The sequence below is a fragment of the Mastacembelus armatus genome, chromosome 5, assembly GCF_900324485.2.
Source record: "Mastacembelus armatus chromosome 5, fMasArm1.2, whole genome shotgun sequence".
NCBI lineage: Eukaryota > Metazoa > Chordata > Actinopteri > Synbranchiformes > Mastacembelidae > Mastacembelus > Mastacembelus armatus.
The window spans coordinates 7,602,077-7,621,956 of record NC_046637.1 but is presented as its reverse complement, the minus strand read 5'-3'; the positions used below and the strand labels follow the sequence as shown (position 1 = coordinate 7,621,956).

The 19,880-nt window shown below is 38.2% G+C and overlaps 1 protein-coding gene across 3 annotated transcripts in view; it reads left to right on the top strand.

The window, feature by feature from the left end:
* The window catches only part of asic1b (acid-sensing (proton-gated) ion channel 1b), a 132,037-nt gene extending 113,878 nt beyond the window's left edge, over positions 1–18,159 (top strand). For all 3 annotated transcript variants that reach the window (XM_026307782.1, XM_026307780.1, XM_026307781.1), the window contains 9 exons: positions 1,677–1,827; positions 5,424–5,551; positions 9,468–9,618; positions 10,515–10,571; positions 11,121–11,274; positions 13,866–13,957; positions 14,282–14,361; positions 14,956–15,057; positions 15,695–18,159. In XM_026307782.1, coding sequence (XP_026163567.1) covers positions 1,677–1,827; positions 5,424–5,551; positions 9,468–9,618; positions 10,515–10,571; positions 11,121–11,274; positions 13,866–13,957; positions 14,282–14,361; positions 14,956–15,057; positions 15,695–15,790 — 1,011 coding nt within the window. In that variant the 3' untranslated portion in view covers positions 15,791–18,159. The remainder of the gene's footprint in view (positions 1–1,676; positions 1,828–5,423; positions 5,552–9,467; positions 9,619–10,514; positions 10,572–11,120; positions 11,275–13,865; positions 13,958–14,281; positions 14,362–14,955; positions 15,058–15,694) is intronic.
* Positions 18,160–19,880: the final 1,721 nt, after the last annotated feature.

Genomic DNA, 19,880 nt, shown 5'->3' with positions numbered 1-19,880 from the left:
AGTCATTGCACATAGGCAGGTGTTGTAACACTGCTAACATTGGTTTTGCCACTTATGCAGTTGAAAGGCCACATCTCATATTGTGTCTGATTATTAGAAGGTTTTTATTACATCTTACATCTACTACTTTATCTCTTAAAAACTCCTATATAACCACACCCAGGAAGGCAGCCCATCATTTACTGCTCTAATCTTTTTTACATACTTTACTGAACAGTGAATAATATACTAACTCTTTTATGTTCTCTGAGCATCATGGCAGCAGTTTGTTTTGCGCTATGCGTCTGGTGTTTGTGACATTTGAGTAATTTGTCATAAAGTGCTAATGTCTGACTCATAAGTCACCCTTTGAATAAACACCATCTTATGTGTGCGCTCAGAGTACTTTCACAAGAAGGAAAGCTGCAACATGTGTCATGATGTAGATATTTGTGCTATCTTACATGAAGCCTAACTTGTATGTACAGTATTGAGAAAAAGAAGGGAGGATTAAAAAGAAGAGGCTTGTTTTAGTTGTCAGCTCCTGTTGTTATTTTGTCTATATGAAACCCTCCTCTGTTTTTTGTTATTTCCTCATGTGAATGTCAATATGCTAAAGGTTAATAATAAGTTAATTGCACACTAGGATGTTTTGATACAAGGCTCCCAAACTGCAGCTTGACAAGAAAGTAGAGAACTGTTTTATTTTGGACCCTGGCCAAGGCTTTTCATTTCCTAATGACTGGAATTCAATTATATATCCATTAGTTCACTGGCAATCATTTCTTTGTCAACGGGTCACAGCTCCTCACTGCACTGTATAATATCTATCCAGTTGATGCTACTGTATAGTATATGCCAGATCAAGTAATAGACAGCAAAGCATATAGACTGCACCATGATCACTGCACTCCCAGCAGCATCTGCAGGAGTGTGTCATAGAGATAAGGGGTTGAGCTGAACTCATTGATCTCTGATTTCAAGATACTTTGAATCCTTTTGGTAAAGAAAAAGAGTATCATTATTGGCCATTTGATTAGAGCCAAAACCATTAGTGCATTTAGGCAAAAATGCCGAAAGTCTGCTGGTTTTGTGGCTCTGGTTCTAAGTCTTGTGACAATTTTTATTGGTTTATTATCTGGTTCACATTACTGACCACCAGTCCAAAACTAAATCCATGTAAATATAAAGATATAAATACTAATTTTCCAGTCACATGTGAACAAAGAAACCACATTTCAGAAGCTGTAGCCACTGGTTCAGCACATGCCTGAAAAATAACAACCTCTGTATTGTGCCAAAATAACTTTACTGACTTTATGCAAGAGTTACTAATATACCAGCAGTCCTTATTGTTGACTCAGAAAGAGGATAGCCCATTCTGACATGGAAGTCATATCATGGTCATTCAAGTACATACTATGTCATGCAGCACTGAGAGGGGTGAGATTTGAGGTTTGTCAACAGCATGTCAACAGTACGCCCTCTGAGGCCTCTGGCTGACACCAGACAAGGTGGTCCTTTTGAAACAATCCCCTGCGCAGCAGTAGCTTTATATTTCCACACATACAGCTGGAAACAGAGATTTTACTTCAGGGTCAGAAATGAAAGTTATGGCTGTGATGTGGCCTATTTCTCTTCTCTTTCTTTCTCTGTGACTAAAACCTGTAACGTGCTTTTTTTATGTGTGTTTTCAGATATTCACACGATATGGAAAATGCTACACGTTTAATTCAGGACAAGATGGACGACCCCTGCTGGTAACGATGAAGGGTGGGATGGGCAATGGCTTAGAGCTGATGCTGGATATTCAGCAGGATGAATACTTGCCTGTATGGGGAGAGACTGGTAAGCTTACCTGGAAGATATAACATGAAACATCCAATTCCCAGTTTTGAAGACCTCAGCTAAAACCACAAGATTAGTGTTTATGTTTACCCAGAAGCAAGGACTTGAGTTAAAAAGAAATGTTTTTAATAAATTAAACAGTGGCATGTTAATGCTCTGATAAATTTCTGGGAAAAAAGCTCTCAGAGATTCCCCTCTAATCCCTGAAATAGGGGCCTGACTCGACTATATTGCACTCAGTGCAAGTCCTTTTGATGTAATTGTAAAACCTTAAACCCATCCAGGGTATTCAACATGTGCATACATTCGACCAAATAAGGTAAACTTAGTTTTACTGGCTGCAAATGTGTACTCTCTTATGCACCTAAAATGTGAAATGTTTTCCACACTTATTTAATGATCAGTGATGATCCTGAAAAATACACACTCTGTGCTATTGAAATGCCTCTGCACTGTCCACAGGATGATATCAACTAATCTGCTTAAAGATAGATGGATATTGATCAGGTGAATTTCATTTCCTTGTAATATAATTGTATCACTTGCCAGTTAGGCTTCAGGTCCACATGAATCAAACGAAAGCCGAACAATTGGCCAGATATAAAATCAATGGAGGCTACAGTTTCTTCCATGCCTTTCCAACACAGATTCCTGTGTGCTGCTCCAGGAGATCCTGAAACTCTGATTTTAATGCAGCTCCACACGCTGCTTTGTTTGAATCAGTACCTCATAGGAATATAAAGAGTGAGGTCAGTATGGTCACAAAAACACTATGCTCACAATCATCATTAAACATCAGGCAGTGGTATTAAATATAAAGCTAATGTTTCAAAGGATTCAAAAGGACTGAAGGGAGTTTTATTGTCATTCCAGTCAGTATTTGCATACTGAATAGAAACGAACAGAATAGAAATGAAATTGGTTGCTGAGGTATTTTTTTTTAAAAAAAGGTATAATGATATTAATGATTTAATTTAATTTATATGCAATGCTATTTATGTAAGGTTATTAAATAATTAAAAGTTTTTATAACAGGGGATGTAGTGGAAAATCAAGAATGCAGCAACTACAATATAAATACAGATACATACTTTTCATAATTCAAATTATTCCAATATTATTGATCATTTATATTATTGTTATTGTAACTTTATGTACCAAACTTTATCGAAATCACGAATGCTTTTTGCTTGTTTTATTTTTTATTTTCTCTCAATATACTATGTTGGCAACTTTAAAGATTACTTGATATAACTAATAGTGAGACTAGAAAATATCAGAAATTAGAAATAAGATAGTGTTGTGTTAATTTCATCTTAAAATATCTACTCACCAACTCCTACCAGTAACACACATAGAGTTTTAGTCATTATTGGCAAGATGTTGCAGCTTGGCCATTGATGAATCCTTTTATGACAGCATATATTACATTTTTGTTTAATCTGGCTGGATGCCCTGTGGTGCAGGAGATGCCAGTTTAAACCCCTGGGGCTCCATTTATTAAAGCATGCGTAGGACAATGTCTAAATGTGAGCTTAGGAACTGTTTGTATGAAAATTGTAATTTATCAAACATGTACATGCACAGCTTCTCACAATGAACATTAATGAGTCTCACTTCTTCTATGTCCATCTGCTAATATGGTTATTTATTAAATCAAATTGATTGCAATTAAATGTCATCAGCAGCCACCAACCCTTTAGTATCTTGTATTTTATACCAGAGGTCCCCAAAGAAAGCAGAAAAATAGAGGCATTAATAACAGAATTTCACATTGAAACAGATGATTACCTTGTCTTTAGGAACAATAGTTTCCATTGTTGCATGGCTGTCAGTGGAGCTGGGGTTTGTGTATAATTTAGTAGTCTGTTTTTCCTCAGTTATACATGTGCACCTTTGGGTGTTTGTTAGTATGCCTGTTCAGGAGCGGTTCTAAATGTATCTATATTCTCAAGCACAGGAAGAATTTGTGAAATACGTAGAAATGAATGTATGCATAAATATCTTCGATATTCATTCCACTGATTTTTTATTTTTTTTATTTTATTTTTTATACCTGCTCATCCGCTTCAAGATTGCAGAGAACTGAAGCATGAGTGAGAGGTTAGGTTATACCTGGGACATGATGGCAGTAGTGTGACACATCCACACTTTGAGGTAGTTTAGGGTTTTTACCTTACCTGAGCTGCATGTCTTTGGACTGTGGCAGGGATTGGGTGCACTGAGTGGAAACCTAAGCAGATTCAGGGGGAACATACACATTCCACACAAAAGCAAATCCTGCTGTGAGTGTTGATTTAGAACCACTCCTGCTGTGAGTCAACAGAGATAACCACCGAACTCACATCCTGCATTAATGACAATCAAATGATCACAAGAGTACACAGCAGGATAAAGTGAAAGCAAAAATCCAAGAGTATGTGCACATTAGTGGGTGTGAAAATGACTTTCCATAGTCTATTTTTAGTGTAATGTTAACTGACAAAATTGTGATGTTCTTGTTAAAACCACTCCTGGTTATATAATCTGCTCTGCTGAAAAATGGTCTATGTAATTGTGGCATACCTAGAATTATTTCACAACAAACACTGGCAATGAAATAACACTGGGACAGCTGAAATAACGCTGTGACAAAATTCCCATTTCATTCAAAAGTTCAGCACAAATTCTGTTATTCTTATTGTGTAAGGATGACAGATGGTCATGACTTAAAGATGAAAAGATGACATGCAGGAGCTTTGGCACTACTTATGTATACGTGCTGCTCCAATCCTCAACCATTTGTCTTGGCAGCAAAAAAAAAAAAGTCTTTGTATGCCATCTCAGAATAGCAATGTGTAACAGTCTGTCACTCCAGCCACATCCCTGAGCTCTTTAATTGAAAATAGTGAGAAAGCCTGGCACTTAAAAGAGGATGCCAAGTGACAACCGGGAAGGAAATGCGACAGGAAACAGACATTTTACTTTATCCCTGAGACCGTACTCAAAGGAACTAAATCTCTTGAATCCTGTCTGCCATGTCCACAAAAAAACAGTACCAGGTTTTTGTAAATGTGATAGAATTATGTTTGCATGGTACAGGTTTGAACCACCATAGCGTTGTGATGTTCCCCCAGTCTCAGTATCAAAGACATGCATCAGACTCATTTAAAATCTGCAGAGTGCTGTAGCAAAGGAAGCACTGTCAACTGTATTGATTTTCCTTTTATCTTTATCATCATTTATTTATTAATTTTTCTGTTCAGTATCATGTCCTCTTGCAGCAAATAAAACTCCTAGGGGGCATAGTTTATCATCAGCCACTCTTCAGAAGTCCATCTCCTTTATCCCTTTTCTGCTGGTTCCAGTCTCAGTATTGTTACCTCTTGAACTATTTAACTAATAACGCTTCTTGTAATTCATTATGAGAAGTTTATTGTTTTGTTTTTCAAGTTTTATTTCAGCTTGTTTTCACTGGCTGAAACATAATACAACTCACCAAAGCTTATTACCCATTTAATTTGTAACAGCTGATGCTTGGTGAGATGATACAGGCCAGTGTGTGCATACAAATCATCATCCTTGTTAAAAATGTCCTAACCTCTTCTTGTCAACAGATGAGACATCATTTGAAGCAGGGATCAAAGTTCAGATCCACACCCAAGACGAGCCTCCGTTCATAGACCAGCTGGGCTTTGGAGTGGCGCCGGGGTTTCAGACCTTTGTCTCCTGCCAGGAACAACGGGTATGTCTTGGGAAAGATGACATAAATTAAATACAGGAAATGCAATAATATATGTCAGCACATATTATCAGGGAGAGTCTGAGTTAATACTATTTTTTTTATCTAATGTTACTGATTTTGAAAAAATATATTAAATCAAATGAGCTGTTAAATTTAAGGAACTTGAAAGAATCATACAAGTGATCTTATTCTTTTGAAACATGTTGAAACGTACTAACACGAAAATTAAAAAAATAGCTCTTAAAATGTTGACACTAGGCTCAATAGACAGAGCCAGTTGTAAAAAATATATCATAAATTCTAATGTGTTGAATTTCAAGGAAACTTCAGATTTTCTTGATTGATTACATCAGACTGATTATGGTTCTTGTTTTACAGACACAAAGTTATGTCATGCTGGACAACACAAACTATCTGAGGTTATGTCATCAACAACTATATAATTTGAAGATTTGGTCTTTTATCTTGCAGCATTTCACCAGTAATGCTTACAGCCTTTGTTCAAGTCTCGTTAGTATTTACAAAATCGCTCTTTTCTAGTGTGTACAGTGAAAATAGTATACACTGTGTGTAAGTCAGCTTGGCATTTGGTTATTTTTATTCAGTCCTTATTATGCTGTTTTTTTTAGTATAACCTACTTTAGCATGCATAACTAAACAGTTGGAGAGAAAACTTTTCTATGGGTAAATGTAGTTTTGACAGCTTCTGATCAGATCTCAAGTTGACGACAAACTTGTTCTGCAAACACAGTCTGGTATGAACATACTGTACATCATCTGATACCATGGCCCATGTGTATACTGGGATCACTGGGATGTTTCTGGACTTTCAACATCAAATATCCTGTTTGGCCCAGGTGACCCTGCCAGGATTGATCAAGCCCTGGCCTGTGTCCCAGTAGCACTCCCACTCTGCTGCTCACTCCCCTTGATCCACAAATCATCAGGAGACTCTGTCTGCCTCTGAGGCACTCCTGGTGACTCTGCCCCTGTCTGCCCCCATCACTCCCAGCAGACAGACTGAGCTTCACTGAACTTTCCTGAGTCAGTATCCCAGTCTATTGAAATTTAAACAGTGAGCTCAAGTTTATCTCTCCCTCTCTGTGAGTTTAACAATGTCAAGGGAAATGTTACACATTTTGAATATATGTACTTCCACTAAGTGATACTCATTGTAATATGACAGGCGTAATCCCGTATCGGTCTATTACTGAGGATACTAACATCATCTGTCTGGTCCAAACTGTAATGAGGTCGCAGAGTGAATTAAACACACTGATGATTCTGTAGATAAACATCAGTGTAGCTAATTGTGATAATTGTAAACAACTTTTCAAATGACAAGTAATCCATGAACTAAACTTTGGGTTATATCTGTATTAATAATCATATCTTCCTCACATGGGACATTCTCTTATGGATATATTACTACTTGTTATACTTCTATCGTTTTACTTACCGTAATTAAGATCTTGAAACATTTAAAAATCGGAATACCTCATTCACTAATAAACAGTGTTTCCTGAAAGGGGTTATTCACAGTCATCAGGCCATACTGTACATGTGCCTTCGTTTTTAAACCCCAGCAGGGCAACATGTCTGTCATTGGCCTTGTTCAAGGCTTTTGTTGGAGCCTAGGGAACTGAAATGGGGCGCCTTGCGTGATAAACCCTGTACCGTTCACACGATGCTGTGTTTTGAAGGGCAAATGTTACTCTTCTTTCGCACAAAGTAGGCCATAATTTTGGTAATCAATCTTGTGTTTCACAGAAGGCATTGACCCACCTTTAACCAGATCATTGTAAGGATAGTTACTTTTTATTCTCCTCTAAAGTGTTGGAGGTTTAAAAGGCTGTTAGCTGGGAAACAACCAATGCGTTTGCTGTATTTTACCATAAATCGACCAATCCCACAGTGCAATAGTGCAGTACATGGACTATTCTTCCTTATGTGACACTTGAAAGCCTTGACCCCTTATGTAGTTACACATTTGGGATCTCAACATCATAAACACAGACTCTCCCCTATGAATTTGTAGAGTTCTGTGTTGCACATTGAAAAGAAGAGTGATTCCACTGAGATGTGAATAATTTTATGGCTGTGATGGTGGGCGAGTTTGCAGACAAATCATATAGTCTGGCCCCTAATATGCTACACAACCTTGCATAATGAATGAAAGAGCAAAAGGGATGGATTTGGGAGTGATCTCAGTCTTTCTAGTGAGTGCGTTTCAGCGTCAGCGGGCTGCAGCAGGATTTTTGCATGCTGCCAATGTCGTGTCTGCAGGAGACTGTCCCTCTTTGTTTTTCTGTTTTTCCCTAGCTCTTTTACTTTTTTCCGCTTCAGCAGTCATTACATCTAATACAATTCCTCTCTCTTTAACATGATTCCCTAGTCTCTCTTTCTTTCTGTCTCTCTCTGCCCCCCCCCTCTTTCTTTCTCTATTTATTTATTTATTTCATTGGTTGGCAGACTCATTCTTCATTTATCTAATGCAGTTTGTTCACATTCATTCAACTTCCTACTTCAGCAGTCCTGTAGTGTAAAACTGCCACTCATTATGATCCCTCAAAAGAAAAAAAAAAAAGCAATTTCCCAATAGTTAATATCAAGAGCAAAAACTTCAAAATGTGTCGCCTCACAGCTTTTCTCCATCCTCCTCTTTGGCTGTCCACTAAGTCTTGCTGACTCCTTTTACCTTGTGCCCTTGGATTTGCTCTCTGACACTCAGTTAATCAGTGAGGAATTGAGGTCAGTCTTAACTTTTTTTTTTTTTTTTTTTTTTTTTTTTTTTGTTCTTCTTCTTGGTCATTAAACAACTACCAGCACACTAAAATGTGCTCAAATTTCTTATGCCAGATTCATTTTTGTGCACATTTTCATAATTATGCTTTTGCAAAGGAAGTAATGTTACCATAATGTGGTTTAGGATGGCTTAGTAAAGCGTTTAAAAATAAACAAAGAAATCTGAATAGCAGACTGAGCATTAAAAAAATATGATCAAGTCATACGGCTCCTCCAGCAGGTCTAGATTTTGTGATGAGATGAATAAATACACAAGCACCTACTTTTATGTTCTGTTTGACTTTCTGTAATGTCCTTGATGTGAAAATAAGCTGTCAAATTATTATAGTCTGCTTCGTTTGGATTTTAGTTGGAGGCATCTGTTTTTCTTGAGCTCACTGTAATGTATATGCATGTGGTTGTGAATGCTGTTGGATTATTAGTAATCAAATCCAGTAAGCCACACACGTGGCTGCACTCCAGTACACACTGTAAAATGCAGGTTCCTAAATCACAACAGTGGCCTTCAATTTATTGCTGTGCGAGCACTCAGTGATGCACTGTTTGAACTGATGAGACAGAAACACACAGGGGCTGCTTTACAGCTCACTACTTCATTGAATGCATCAAATTTTGATATACATTTTTAAAGGGGGCTGAAATGTAGATGAATAGTGGTAATATTTTAATAAAATGTGCAGACAGACAGAGGTTAGAGTTCACCATCCTGAGGGAAGAAGCTTTTTTGAAGCCCTGTTGTGTTGGGCAACTCTGTTTAGGGTGAAACTCTTACAACATCACATCTTTGCTACACAGCTCATACTACTGCAGGAAGAGTGGGCAGTATGATGAAAGCACAGAGGGATACTAGGAATAGGAAATGCGTAGGAGAGAGGCTCCCACATTTTGCACCACTACACACATGTATTCACCATGGAGTAAGAACGAGATTCATTGTGTGTGCCCGGTAATAAAAGTGTAATGACTTCTCATATAGACAAAGGAAAATTTATCATTGTATTGGCAGAATGTACAAGGTCAAATGGCTGCAATAGCAGAGCACATGACAGGATGTTCAGCAAAGAGTATGATTTATAACAGAAGTGGTTCTGCACTGTTGCTTCTCTCTCAGCTGACATACCTTCCTCCACCATGGGGGGACTGCAAGGCCTCAGCAATGGACTCAGACTTCTTCAGTACTTACAGCATCACTTCCTGCCGGATTGACTGTGAGACGCGATACCTGGTGGAGAACTGTAATTGCAGGATGGTCCACATGCCTGGTAGGAAACTCGTAGGGGCATCTCAGTAGTGGAGATAGATATTTTTATTAGTTAATAAAGATCTGGAGTTGTGTATTGTCTAATGTGTTTGGGAGTGCTTTCATTTTAAAGCATGATGAAAAAAAACAAAACAATTCATAAGGAACAAAGAGCTTTTTGCTACTTTCACACTTCAGTGGATTGGAAAACAAAACTATTTTCACTTTGTGTTTGTGCAGTGATTACAGCTGGCATTTAATGTCTGCCTCCTACATGTAATCACCGTGTGGCGTCTCAGACAACAAATTGAAACAGAGTTTGGCACAGAGGAAACATTTGGATTTGGCCTTCATTAACCCTCACACACCTGTCTAATAATTGTGAATTTCTCTCTTTTCATTCACTGTCACTTTCACAGCTGTGGTTGCATATAGACAGCCAGACAGTCTTGCCTGTGTGATAATCAGGATTAGCTGCTGTGTTACAGTGGTTGTGCAGCTGTTTAATGTGAGTCTACAAATATCTCCCCAGTTAAAATCATCATCGCCCTGTCAAATGGTTCTGTTCACCTCACACACCTCTGTGTCATTAGAGTGAGTTTGAAAGAATTTGGACCACAATGTTATAAATGAGGAAGAGGAGGATGCCAGGTTCAACTGCCAGGGAAAGAAAGATGAAGAAGGTGAAGAGACTGAAAGTGATGAGAGGTAGCGAACTTACAAAAGTTAATAAAATCAATTACGAGATGAGATCTAACTTGCAACGAATATAAGTCGTGATAAGCACAGTAATGACAGTCTGAGGCAAAATTAATTACAAACCCAGAGCTCATCATCCTCTGAGCTTCTTTCAAACCCTCTTCTGCCGTTGCTTCATGTTTTTATTCAGAACACTGTGTTTTTTCTGCCTGTCCTTAGGAGATGCCCCATACTGCACCCCAGAGCAGTACAAGGAGTGTGCTGATCCTGCCTTGGGTAAGGAGATAACCCAGCATGCTATTTGTGTGTGTGTGTGCATGTGTGTGTTTACACAATTCAGTGTGTATGCCTCACTGTTCAGAGTCCCTGATCCAAGCTGATAACAGATAATAGTGTTCCTTCAGCTCGATGGTGAGCATTCTCAAATACTAAAACTCAGGCCTGGTGCTGAGTCTCCCCTCTTCACACCTCCCTGTCTCTCCATCATCTCATGTCTTTCAGGCCTTTCACGTCTGATGCTTGTTGTCTTATTGACTTGCAATCTGTCACTTGTTCATGACATCATCTCACGTGTCTGCCTCTGGCTGCTGTTGCCTCTCAGATTCTGTTGGCGAGCACTGTGTATGTTTGGTATTTCTCAGAAAGGTCTCTGGGGTGTTTTCTGGTGGCATCTTTTCACAAATTCAGCCTCTTATTCTGTTGGCATTTTGTTTGTCATCCTGTTGGTAATGATAAATCAGTCTACCGCTGAATATTTCCTCTTTCAACCTGCTTCTGCACTTCCCCCTTCTTTCTCTATCCCTTTACTTCTGCTTCATTTATCAGATTTTCTTGTCGAGAGAGACAATGAATACTGTGTGTGCGATACACCGTGCAACTTGACACGCTACGGTAAAGAGATGTCCTTTGTCAAGATACCCAGCAAAGCATCAGCCAAATACCTTGCTAAGAAATTCAACAAGACAGAACAGTATATAGCGTAAGTCACTTTTTTTTAAATATCTTATTTATCCAAGGAACAGCTTCAATTTTTTACATGTTGCTGTACAGTCCAGTAAGCCTTGCACTTGCAGCTACTAAGCTATAAAGCATATAAAGCAGTTGAGAATTTAAATGTCATCCATCTGTTGGTTAACCCCTTAAGCCTTAGGCAATTTTTTAGAATTTCTGCCTCAAAAAACATAACCCAGATTCAATAAGGGCTCCAGAGCTGTAAAGCCAAAATTCAATGGATAAATAACATTTGTGAGAATTTTGAAATAAGTGTCTCTGCTTACACTACTAGGCCAGAGTGAAATTAAAAACGTTATATTTTCTGACCACTGCAGCCTTCGTTATCTATTTCTTGTTTTGTTTACAGTTTTCACATTTTTCAAAACATCTTTTAATAACTCCTAAAGAAAAATGTATCATTAGCAAGCCCACATGGGCTTAAAAGCAGAGCTGCAGTTATTATTTGGGTAGTCAACCAACAGATTAATCTGCTACTTTTTTGATAATCACTGAATTGACTGTGTCATTTTTAAGCAAAAAGATTCCCTGGAGCTGTTGGTCATGAATGTTCATAAGGTACATGTTCAATGTAGGTTGAAAAAGGTGTAACAGTAGCAAGAGGGCACTGAAGAAATGTAATTGCTTAATGATTTCTTCTCTCTTATAAAATGTATATGTTTTGGGATTTATTTTCACTTTAGGTAGCTTGCCTACTTTATTCAGTTCAACTCAAACCTGGAATTTTTAATTCAGGTGAGGAAATAGAATGAGGACCTTGCATTTGGAGACTAACTTGATTAATCCATGAAGTATTAATTGTGTCTTCACCAAATCTACTACTGAAAAGATCAAAAGAAGTTCAAGGAAATGATGAGAGATTGCAATAATTGTTGAATCTTTTATCTATCATACCCGGCTAAACTGTTAAGGAAAAGTTAATTACACCATATGTAGTCAGAGTGTTGCAAAAACATTTCACTTCTTCTCACAGTTTTCAAATTCCCTGTGGGTAGATGTGAATCTGTCCATTCATTTCTGACTGGTCATTTTTTTTCAAGCAGTGTCAGGCTGATGAACATTATCTGGGGGTTTTCTGGTGTCAGGGCTGCAAAGTGTTTAGTGGTGTGAAACTGAAGTCTGTGACAAGGGACAATCTTTCCACTGGAAACCACAAACACACGCAGTGAGGGAGACATATATGCACACAGCTCCATGATAACAACTCTGATCTGATGTATTGCAATGTTCACAATGAGAACACCTGACAGCAAGAAAGCATCATTCAAACTGAAAGGCTGACACCTCACACAGATGGGCCTACAAATCAGGAGAAAACACCCAGGCATGTCAGTAATAACAAGAAGCAAACCACCTCGATGGGTGATTCCTAACAAAAGGTAGTTAGACCCCAGGGGATAACTAGCTCTGCAGTTTCCAGGGGGTACGTGGAAAGACTGTAGAGAAGCTCGACTAATTTTAAAAAAAAATAGAAACTGCAATTTGATTTTTAAAACTGTATTAATATATGAAGTCAGCAACACCTGAACATGACACTAATAAATAAACTACCTAAAAGTAATGAATAAGCAGTTAGAATAGCTAAAAGTACTGGAGAAACAAGACAAAAAAAATCAAACTTACTTCAGTGAGCCTCACGCATCTGTCACTACAAATGGTATTATATAAATGCAAACTCCATTAGTTGTTTCACATCAATTAAAAAAACATAAGTAACAAGGCGGTACAGATGACCTCATCTGGCATGACAGTGGGAAAACATCTGACAAAAATGTGGGAACCACTGACCTACATTATTTTACCCGGACAAGAATACAATGTATGATGATTGTTTTTATGATGTTCACTAGGGATGTTTTATGTGCTTTTAGTAAAGTCACTGCGGTCAGGCAGCAGGAGCTGAAACTATATCTCCCACAGTCAGCATAAAATGAGATGATGTGTGTTCAGTCTGTATTGGTGTTTCTGTGTCTTGACATTATCAGCTGTAATTTGCATTTAATCATTTTAACTCAGCCCTTGGCTTCAACAAATTTTCTTCCAGGACTGACAGATCATCACGACTTAAATTTAAGTAATAAAATTGTGCACTAAGTATAAAAAGGAAACTACAAAGTTGAGTTGCACTTTTGATCTTATCTCCAATGGGGTGTGAAGTCTGACTCAGCCCGCAGAGAAGAGATTCAGGAACCAAAACAACTGTCTGCTTTGCCCTGGGCCTTTAAACTAATCCCCATTCTTTTTCATTTTGCTGAAATCACAAGTTTTAGACATTAACACAGTATGAAATCAAACAGCTGTCATCGTTTCCCTTGTATTCCTTAGTGACCAGGCTCATCTAAGGGAAATTAGTTAGTGACAGCAGGTTTTTGGCTAAACTTAACAAATGTACTCTGTTATCTTCCAGGAAGTGGTAGTCACCAATGATCCTCTCTGCCAAAGGATGATTTTATAACAAAGAGTATGAAAATGTACACTGAGATATAAATATGAGAGACTTAAACATGTGTCTTAAGAAAGATAGCTTTTTAAAAAATGTGTTTTCCTCTCTGTTTACAGTGATAACATTCTGGTTATGGATATCTACTTTGAAGCGCTGAACTACGAAACCATTGAGCAAAAGAAAGCCTATGAATTGGCAGGTCTTCTGGGTAAGGAAATGGTTGTCAAGCGATAATATGCAGTATGCAACATGGCAGATGCTTTTTATCCAAAGTGACAGCACTGCAAGGCCTTGCATTTTTCTAATCGGTGTTCAAATCCCAGAAGACGCAAAACTGTCTATTTAATCTTATCATGGCTATTCAATTACATTTTTGTTTATGTTTTTTGTTATATTTTTCACCTTTTAGACATTAATAAAGATAAACAGTATGGTTGAAAGCTGACCTCTGTTTCATATGAATGCACTGTGATGATTTACATATCTATTACTTATTAAGGTACAATTTTTGCTTTCTTATTTGTCTTTCAAGGTGATATCGGAGGTCAGATGGGCCTTTTCATCGGAGCCAGCATCCTCACCATCCTCGAACTCTTTGACTATCTGTATGAGGTAAAGTATCTTTTATATCTCCGATAATTATGTGGAGATTTTCACTTAGATGAAACATCCAATGCAATGTATTGTTTGTGGAAATTTGTGCTGCTCCATTATTATGAATTGCGTGCTCACAAAATCGAGTTTTTCACACAATGATACCATCCGCACAAGGACGTGTTTTTGCAAGCATGACAAACACTCTGTCCCTCACAAATCTGCAGTCCAGCTCTATGTGACGCACACATCTTAGCAGCAGCAGCACTGAATACATTAACATTTTAGATGTATTATGTTTTAGATTAGTCAGGCTGTCTCTGTCCGTTCTCATTAGAGTAACTTTGTATTGCACAGACCCTGTGTGTGTGTGTGTGTGTGTGTGTGTGCGCAATAGATGGAGCAAAAGGCAGCACCTACTCATACGCAATCAATGGGGAAATATATTTATAGCATCATAAAATCAGTCTAATTTCAAATCCAGTTTTCCCAATCCTTCAGAATCCTAAGTGTGTGGGCTGAAAATATGAAAAGCCAAGAAGTAATATTTAGATGGGCTCCAGAAAAAAAAGACTGTTTTGGTTAGTAATGGTTGTCCTCATCTATTTTCAGGTGATCAAGTACAAGCTGTGCCGATCCATGAAGAAGAAAAAAACAGGCCGCAACAACAATGACCGGGGAGCTGTGTTGAGCCTGGATGATGTGAAACGCCATGTCAGTAGGCTTCTTCTAAGTACTGTCACTGTGTCTGACTGCATTGCTTTAACTGCGTGATCTTTGTCTTTGTCACTTTGGCTTCACTGGTCACAACTGCAGACAAAGTGAAGGAGGTGGACAAAACCCTGGTGGTAGTGACCGTGGTTAAAATGGAAAGGAGAGAGTGAAGAGCTAGAGATGGAAGAAGCTAGTGGAGGGCAAGACAGGAGAGGCATGAATGGTAGTGCAAAAAGTGATTGGGGTGAGGAGGAGAAAAAATTGAGAGAGAGGAGCAGGAGAGCAGAAAGTGGCTGGAATATAATCAAAGCCGGGGGGACAGGACCAGCAGGCTAGAATTAGAGCTTTGGATGGTGTGACAGCTCACTTATTTTCAAATGTAAATGAAGTCAGTTCACTTTAAATCTAAGTCAGGGCTGGGGCAGAGAAACAGGAAAAGATGTGCTCCCCCTCTGATCTGCCCTCCTGACTTACATTGTAGTCCTTCTCTTTCCATTCACCTTCATTATTTTCATCATTTTTTTTTATTGTATTTCTTAAGAATCTATATTTTCTCACCTTCTGGCTTATGTTTTTCCTCTTGTCATGTCTTTCTGGGGGTTTGTTTGCAACTTCTTTTTTCACATTTCTGTCTTAGGCTCCTTGTGAGAACCTGCGTACACCATCAACATATCCTGGCAACATGCTACCTCATCACCCAGGCCAGGGTAACTTTGAAGACTTCACTTGCTGAGCAGACCCTGGTGAAGCATCAAAGTGTGTTATGCAACCAAAGTCAACCATACAACAAGAACTATCCAACACAGAGAGTGCAAGGAACTGAAATGAATTCCAACTGAGGCACTGTTTTCATAGAAACAGAGGAAAACAGACAAATCAAATATGACAAAGAATTTCCACCCAAGGCCAAGTGGAGAGGACAACCCATATATAAAAATGTTCTGCTGCTATTTCATGCAGCACTCTAAACTCTTCTATGTCTATGTTTTCCTCTGGAATACTGCCACAAAGGATGCTCTTGGAGAAACCTTGCCAACACGGACCTCTCTTTCAAAAGACAACACAATATAAGAATAAAAAAGGGAAAATATACAGTTATTACAGCAAATCAGAAAAGACCCCCATGCCTTTACATAACACAGCAACAAACGTGTGGTTTTACACAACACCGGCCTGCTAGTAGGACAAATATTCATACTGCTTACTCCACTATACATGTAGCAACATCTGTAACTGTTGCGGCATTCCATAAAACAACAGCTGGACTCTGTAGTTTGTTTAAGAATGTATCTATCTTCGCAGGGAGTGTAGTCAGGTGTGCAGAAATGCATTCCAGGGGTTGTGTTGGCAGTGGTAGTGGTAGAGATGCATCATCTGCCATTTAAAATGTACTGGTGAAGATTTCAGGTCTTATCACGTAAATGCATGCTTGTATTTGTCAAGTGCATGTTTTTCATTTCATCTCTGATTTTGATTTATATATACACACATTATAATTACCAAGTTTGCCTCAGTGATATACAGGAAAAGGAAGATGATAGATCACATATATTTCTGAGTATGTGTAGCTATGCTGTGTGGATGTGTGTGAGCTCACATATGCTCATGGGTACCAACAACAGCACCCAAGAAGGTACAGTGAGTGTTTGTTTATATAAATGGGTGAGCTGCAGCTAATTTCATCTCTCATCCGTTTGTTGTTTTCATTTTCATGTGTGCCCAATGAGTCGAGGAGTCTTCATTCAACTTAATTTTCTCTTATCTCGATTGCCGGATGAGGCGAGGTGATTTCTTTCTTTTTTTTTTTTCTAAGGGAGTTGATTGCTGAAATCCTCTGAGGTTTGTGGGGCTGTTAAAATTTTTATGTATATGTGTTCTAGTCGCAAAAATCTTATCAAAGCACAATACCGTCAGTATGTAGAGGTGATGTAAAAGAAAACTTACTATTCTTCTTGATATATTGTCAGATAATTATCGTGCTGTTTTTTTGTTTGTTTTTTTTTTTCTTCATATAAAACGTACTCGATATTGCCTGATAATCCTGTTTCCATCTTCCTGGTAATAGGCTGGTCTATTTAGTTATCAAAGCATAAATAAAATATGAATATCGTTTTGGAAAATTTGTTATTCTTCTGAGGTTTTATTCTTATCAGTGAATTTCCTCTTTGATGCATTTATTTGTCTCTTTGGTTGAAAAAGTAAACAGGCAAGGAACTCCAGAGACAACTCCAGATACTGTGCAAATGTTCATTTTCAATCATGAGTAGCTCTTGGAAAATCTGATTAAGCATTCTGCTCTTCATCTAAGACTCTTTTTGCTATATCTATTTTCTTCAATCAACATGTTATCTTGTGTTTTGCTCCATACAACATTTTCCTGGAATTAAATTAGCATTACATTTAGGGTTTGGGGGCAGGAGAGTGGTGTGAAACTAAGATATTGCTTATCTGCTTCAGCCATTCATTTGTGCTGCAGTTTTAAGAGCTGCGAGCAACAACATTGGTATTTTGGAGCTCCATGCTCTTGAAATAGAATCAGAGTTTTTTTATGCTGTATAGCGAAAGGATGGATGAGAAATATCCTGCTCAGTCATTACAAGTTTTATCAAGATTGTCAGCCAGCCTACAGATGCACACTCTGGACGGCTTCTCTTGTATTCTACTGTACATCTGGTGCTGCCAACTGCCACACTTGTATTAGCAAAGGAATGGTTGGTGATGCATGACTGTGAACATTAGCGGCCAGTTATACACCCTTAAACATGGTCTGTCTACAAATTGTTCTTGTTACTCAGTCGGTTGCACATCAATTCACTGTTACCACACATCAAGGGTTATTCCAGGACGAGAAGTTTACTTTTGCCTTATGATATTTTCATGGTTTATTTTAGAGGAAAACCAAACATCAACATTGTTCATTAAATGTGAGTGTGCTTTAATTTTTTATTACTCAGAAGAGAAACCACAGCTGGTATCCACACATTAATATCCAAGTGTTAAAGCTCTTGGGAGTCAGCTCCAACAACTGATGAAGATTTTTTTTCTGTTTTGAAGTCTCTAACATGGCTTAACCCACTGATAGTTTTATTATTTTCTGTTGTACCTGCCAAGAAAACAAATTAATCAAGAAATAAAATCTGATGCTGTTCATTTCCTGCTGCCATTTGTGTCTTTGTCTGAGCGACATTATGGGATTTGGAGGATTGCAGGGTGGGTCAGGATACAGGAGAGCTGCCTGCCAGTGACAGAAATCCTGCAGAAGATGCTTTCTGCATCCTGATGAGGCTTTAGGGCAAAACAGGTGGGGGTGTGTGGGAGATGCCAGTACCAGCAGGACTTCAGCAAAACTGGAAATCCTTTCCAGAAATCTGGATAAGCAATGGTTTCCTCCAGTATTGTGGCCTTAAGTGTTTATTTTCCCATGTCCAGAATTTTTGGCAACCCTATCTCTCCTCTCTGAATGAGGTTAAATAATAACATGTCCTCATTCTGCTCCCCAATAAAAAAATCAGAGATATCCACCCTCCTTGCTCTCACCTTGTTGGTTGACATACAGCCAATTTGGACAGTATAAGAGAGATGCTCCTGAAATGGAATCCATCCCAAACTGCCTGCCCTTCTTAAATAGCTCCAACACCCACAGCTAATTGCCCCAGGCAGCTGGATGTCATTTACAGCAGATTTCATGCAGGGAACCTCTAATTTTTGTTGTTCTATTTCAATTAGACTTTTGCGCATATTTTCACTCACATCTGTCAATTTAATCATGCCTTCTGCTGGTGCTGAACATGCACTCACATGCAAGAACCTTTTGAATCCATGGTAATTTCCTCCTAATCCTGTTATCACATTTTATTATCTACACTGTATTTTGTCATTTTCAATGATTAAATCAACACATACACAAACTGACTCAGTTCTTGGTCAAAACATAGCCCTAATGTAACACTGGCTTAACCCTATCAAGTACAAATGACTGGACTTGTTTTGACATAAATTATTTATTATTGGTAACAAATGTCGACATTCAAGTTAAAAAATATCTATAGTCGATTATAACAGATTCATCAAGTAAAAAGTCCACGTTAATTCAAGTACTGTACAATTCTAAAACATCTGATGCCTTCAGTTAGTACTACTTTTACTCCAACGCACTTACACTTTTAGCTACTTTACAGAATATAAAATATAACGAATACATTTTTGACATACCCTATTATCATAGAGCTTCCTGTCTGTATACTAGAAGTAGTAGTTATTTTAACTGTGTATTAGACTGCCATATATCTCTGGATCAGAAAAATTACATCAATTAATTTTTGAAGCACAATTGACATTCAATCTTGTCTTTATTGTGTTTCTCCTGGCAGCATGTCAGATTTCTGGTATAAATGTATCCTGCCAGATCTCTTGCAATTAGGATGTTCATCCATTTGTCATAGATAAAGTTGCACCAAGCTCCTCTGGGCTGCCCATTAAGAGGATTAATAATTGTAATTTGGTCAAGTTTCTAGGCACTGAAAGACCCTGTATAAGATTTCAGACTTGGGTCCGCCTACTCTCTCCTCCCATTTTTTTTTAAGTATGAACCCTGATTCTTTTGTTAATATCAGGTTGTTGGGATGCCTGATATGGGTAATTCTAATCAGCTGCCATCTTATACATGGTGATGTAAAATCCTCTCTGGAAATGTGAAGCACAATTCAGCAAATCAAATACATTTGAGTCCCACAAATGAGCATTGTTGTTGACAACTTGTCCCTAAATTAGTGTAATGTATCTCCCCGTTCTTCTCCCTTGTATGCAATCAAACAGTCACACTG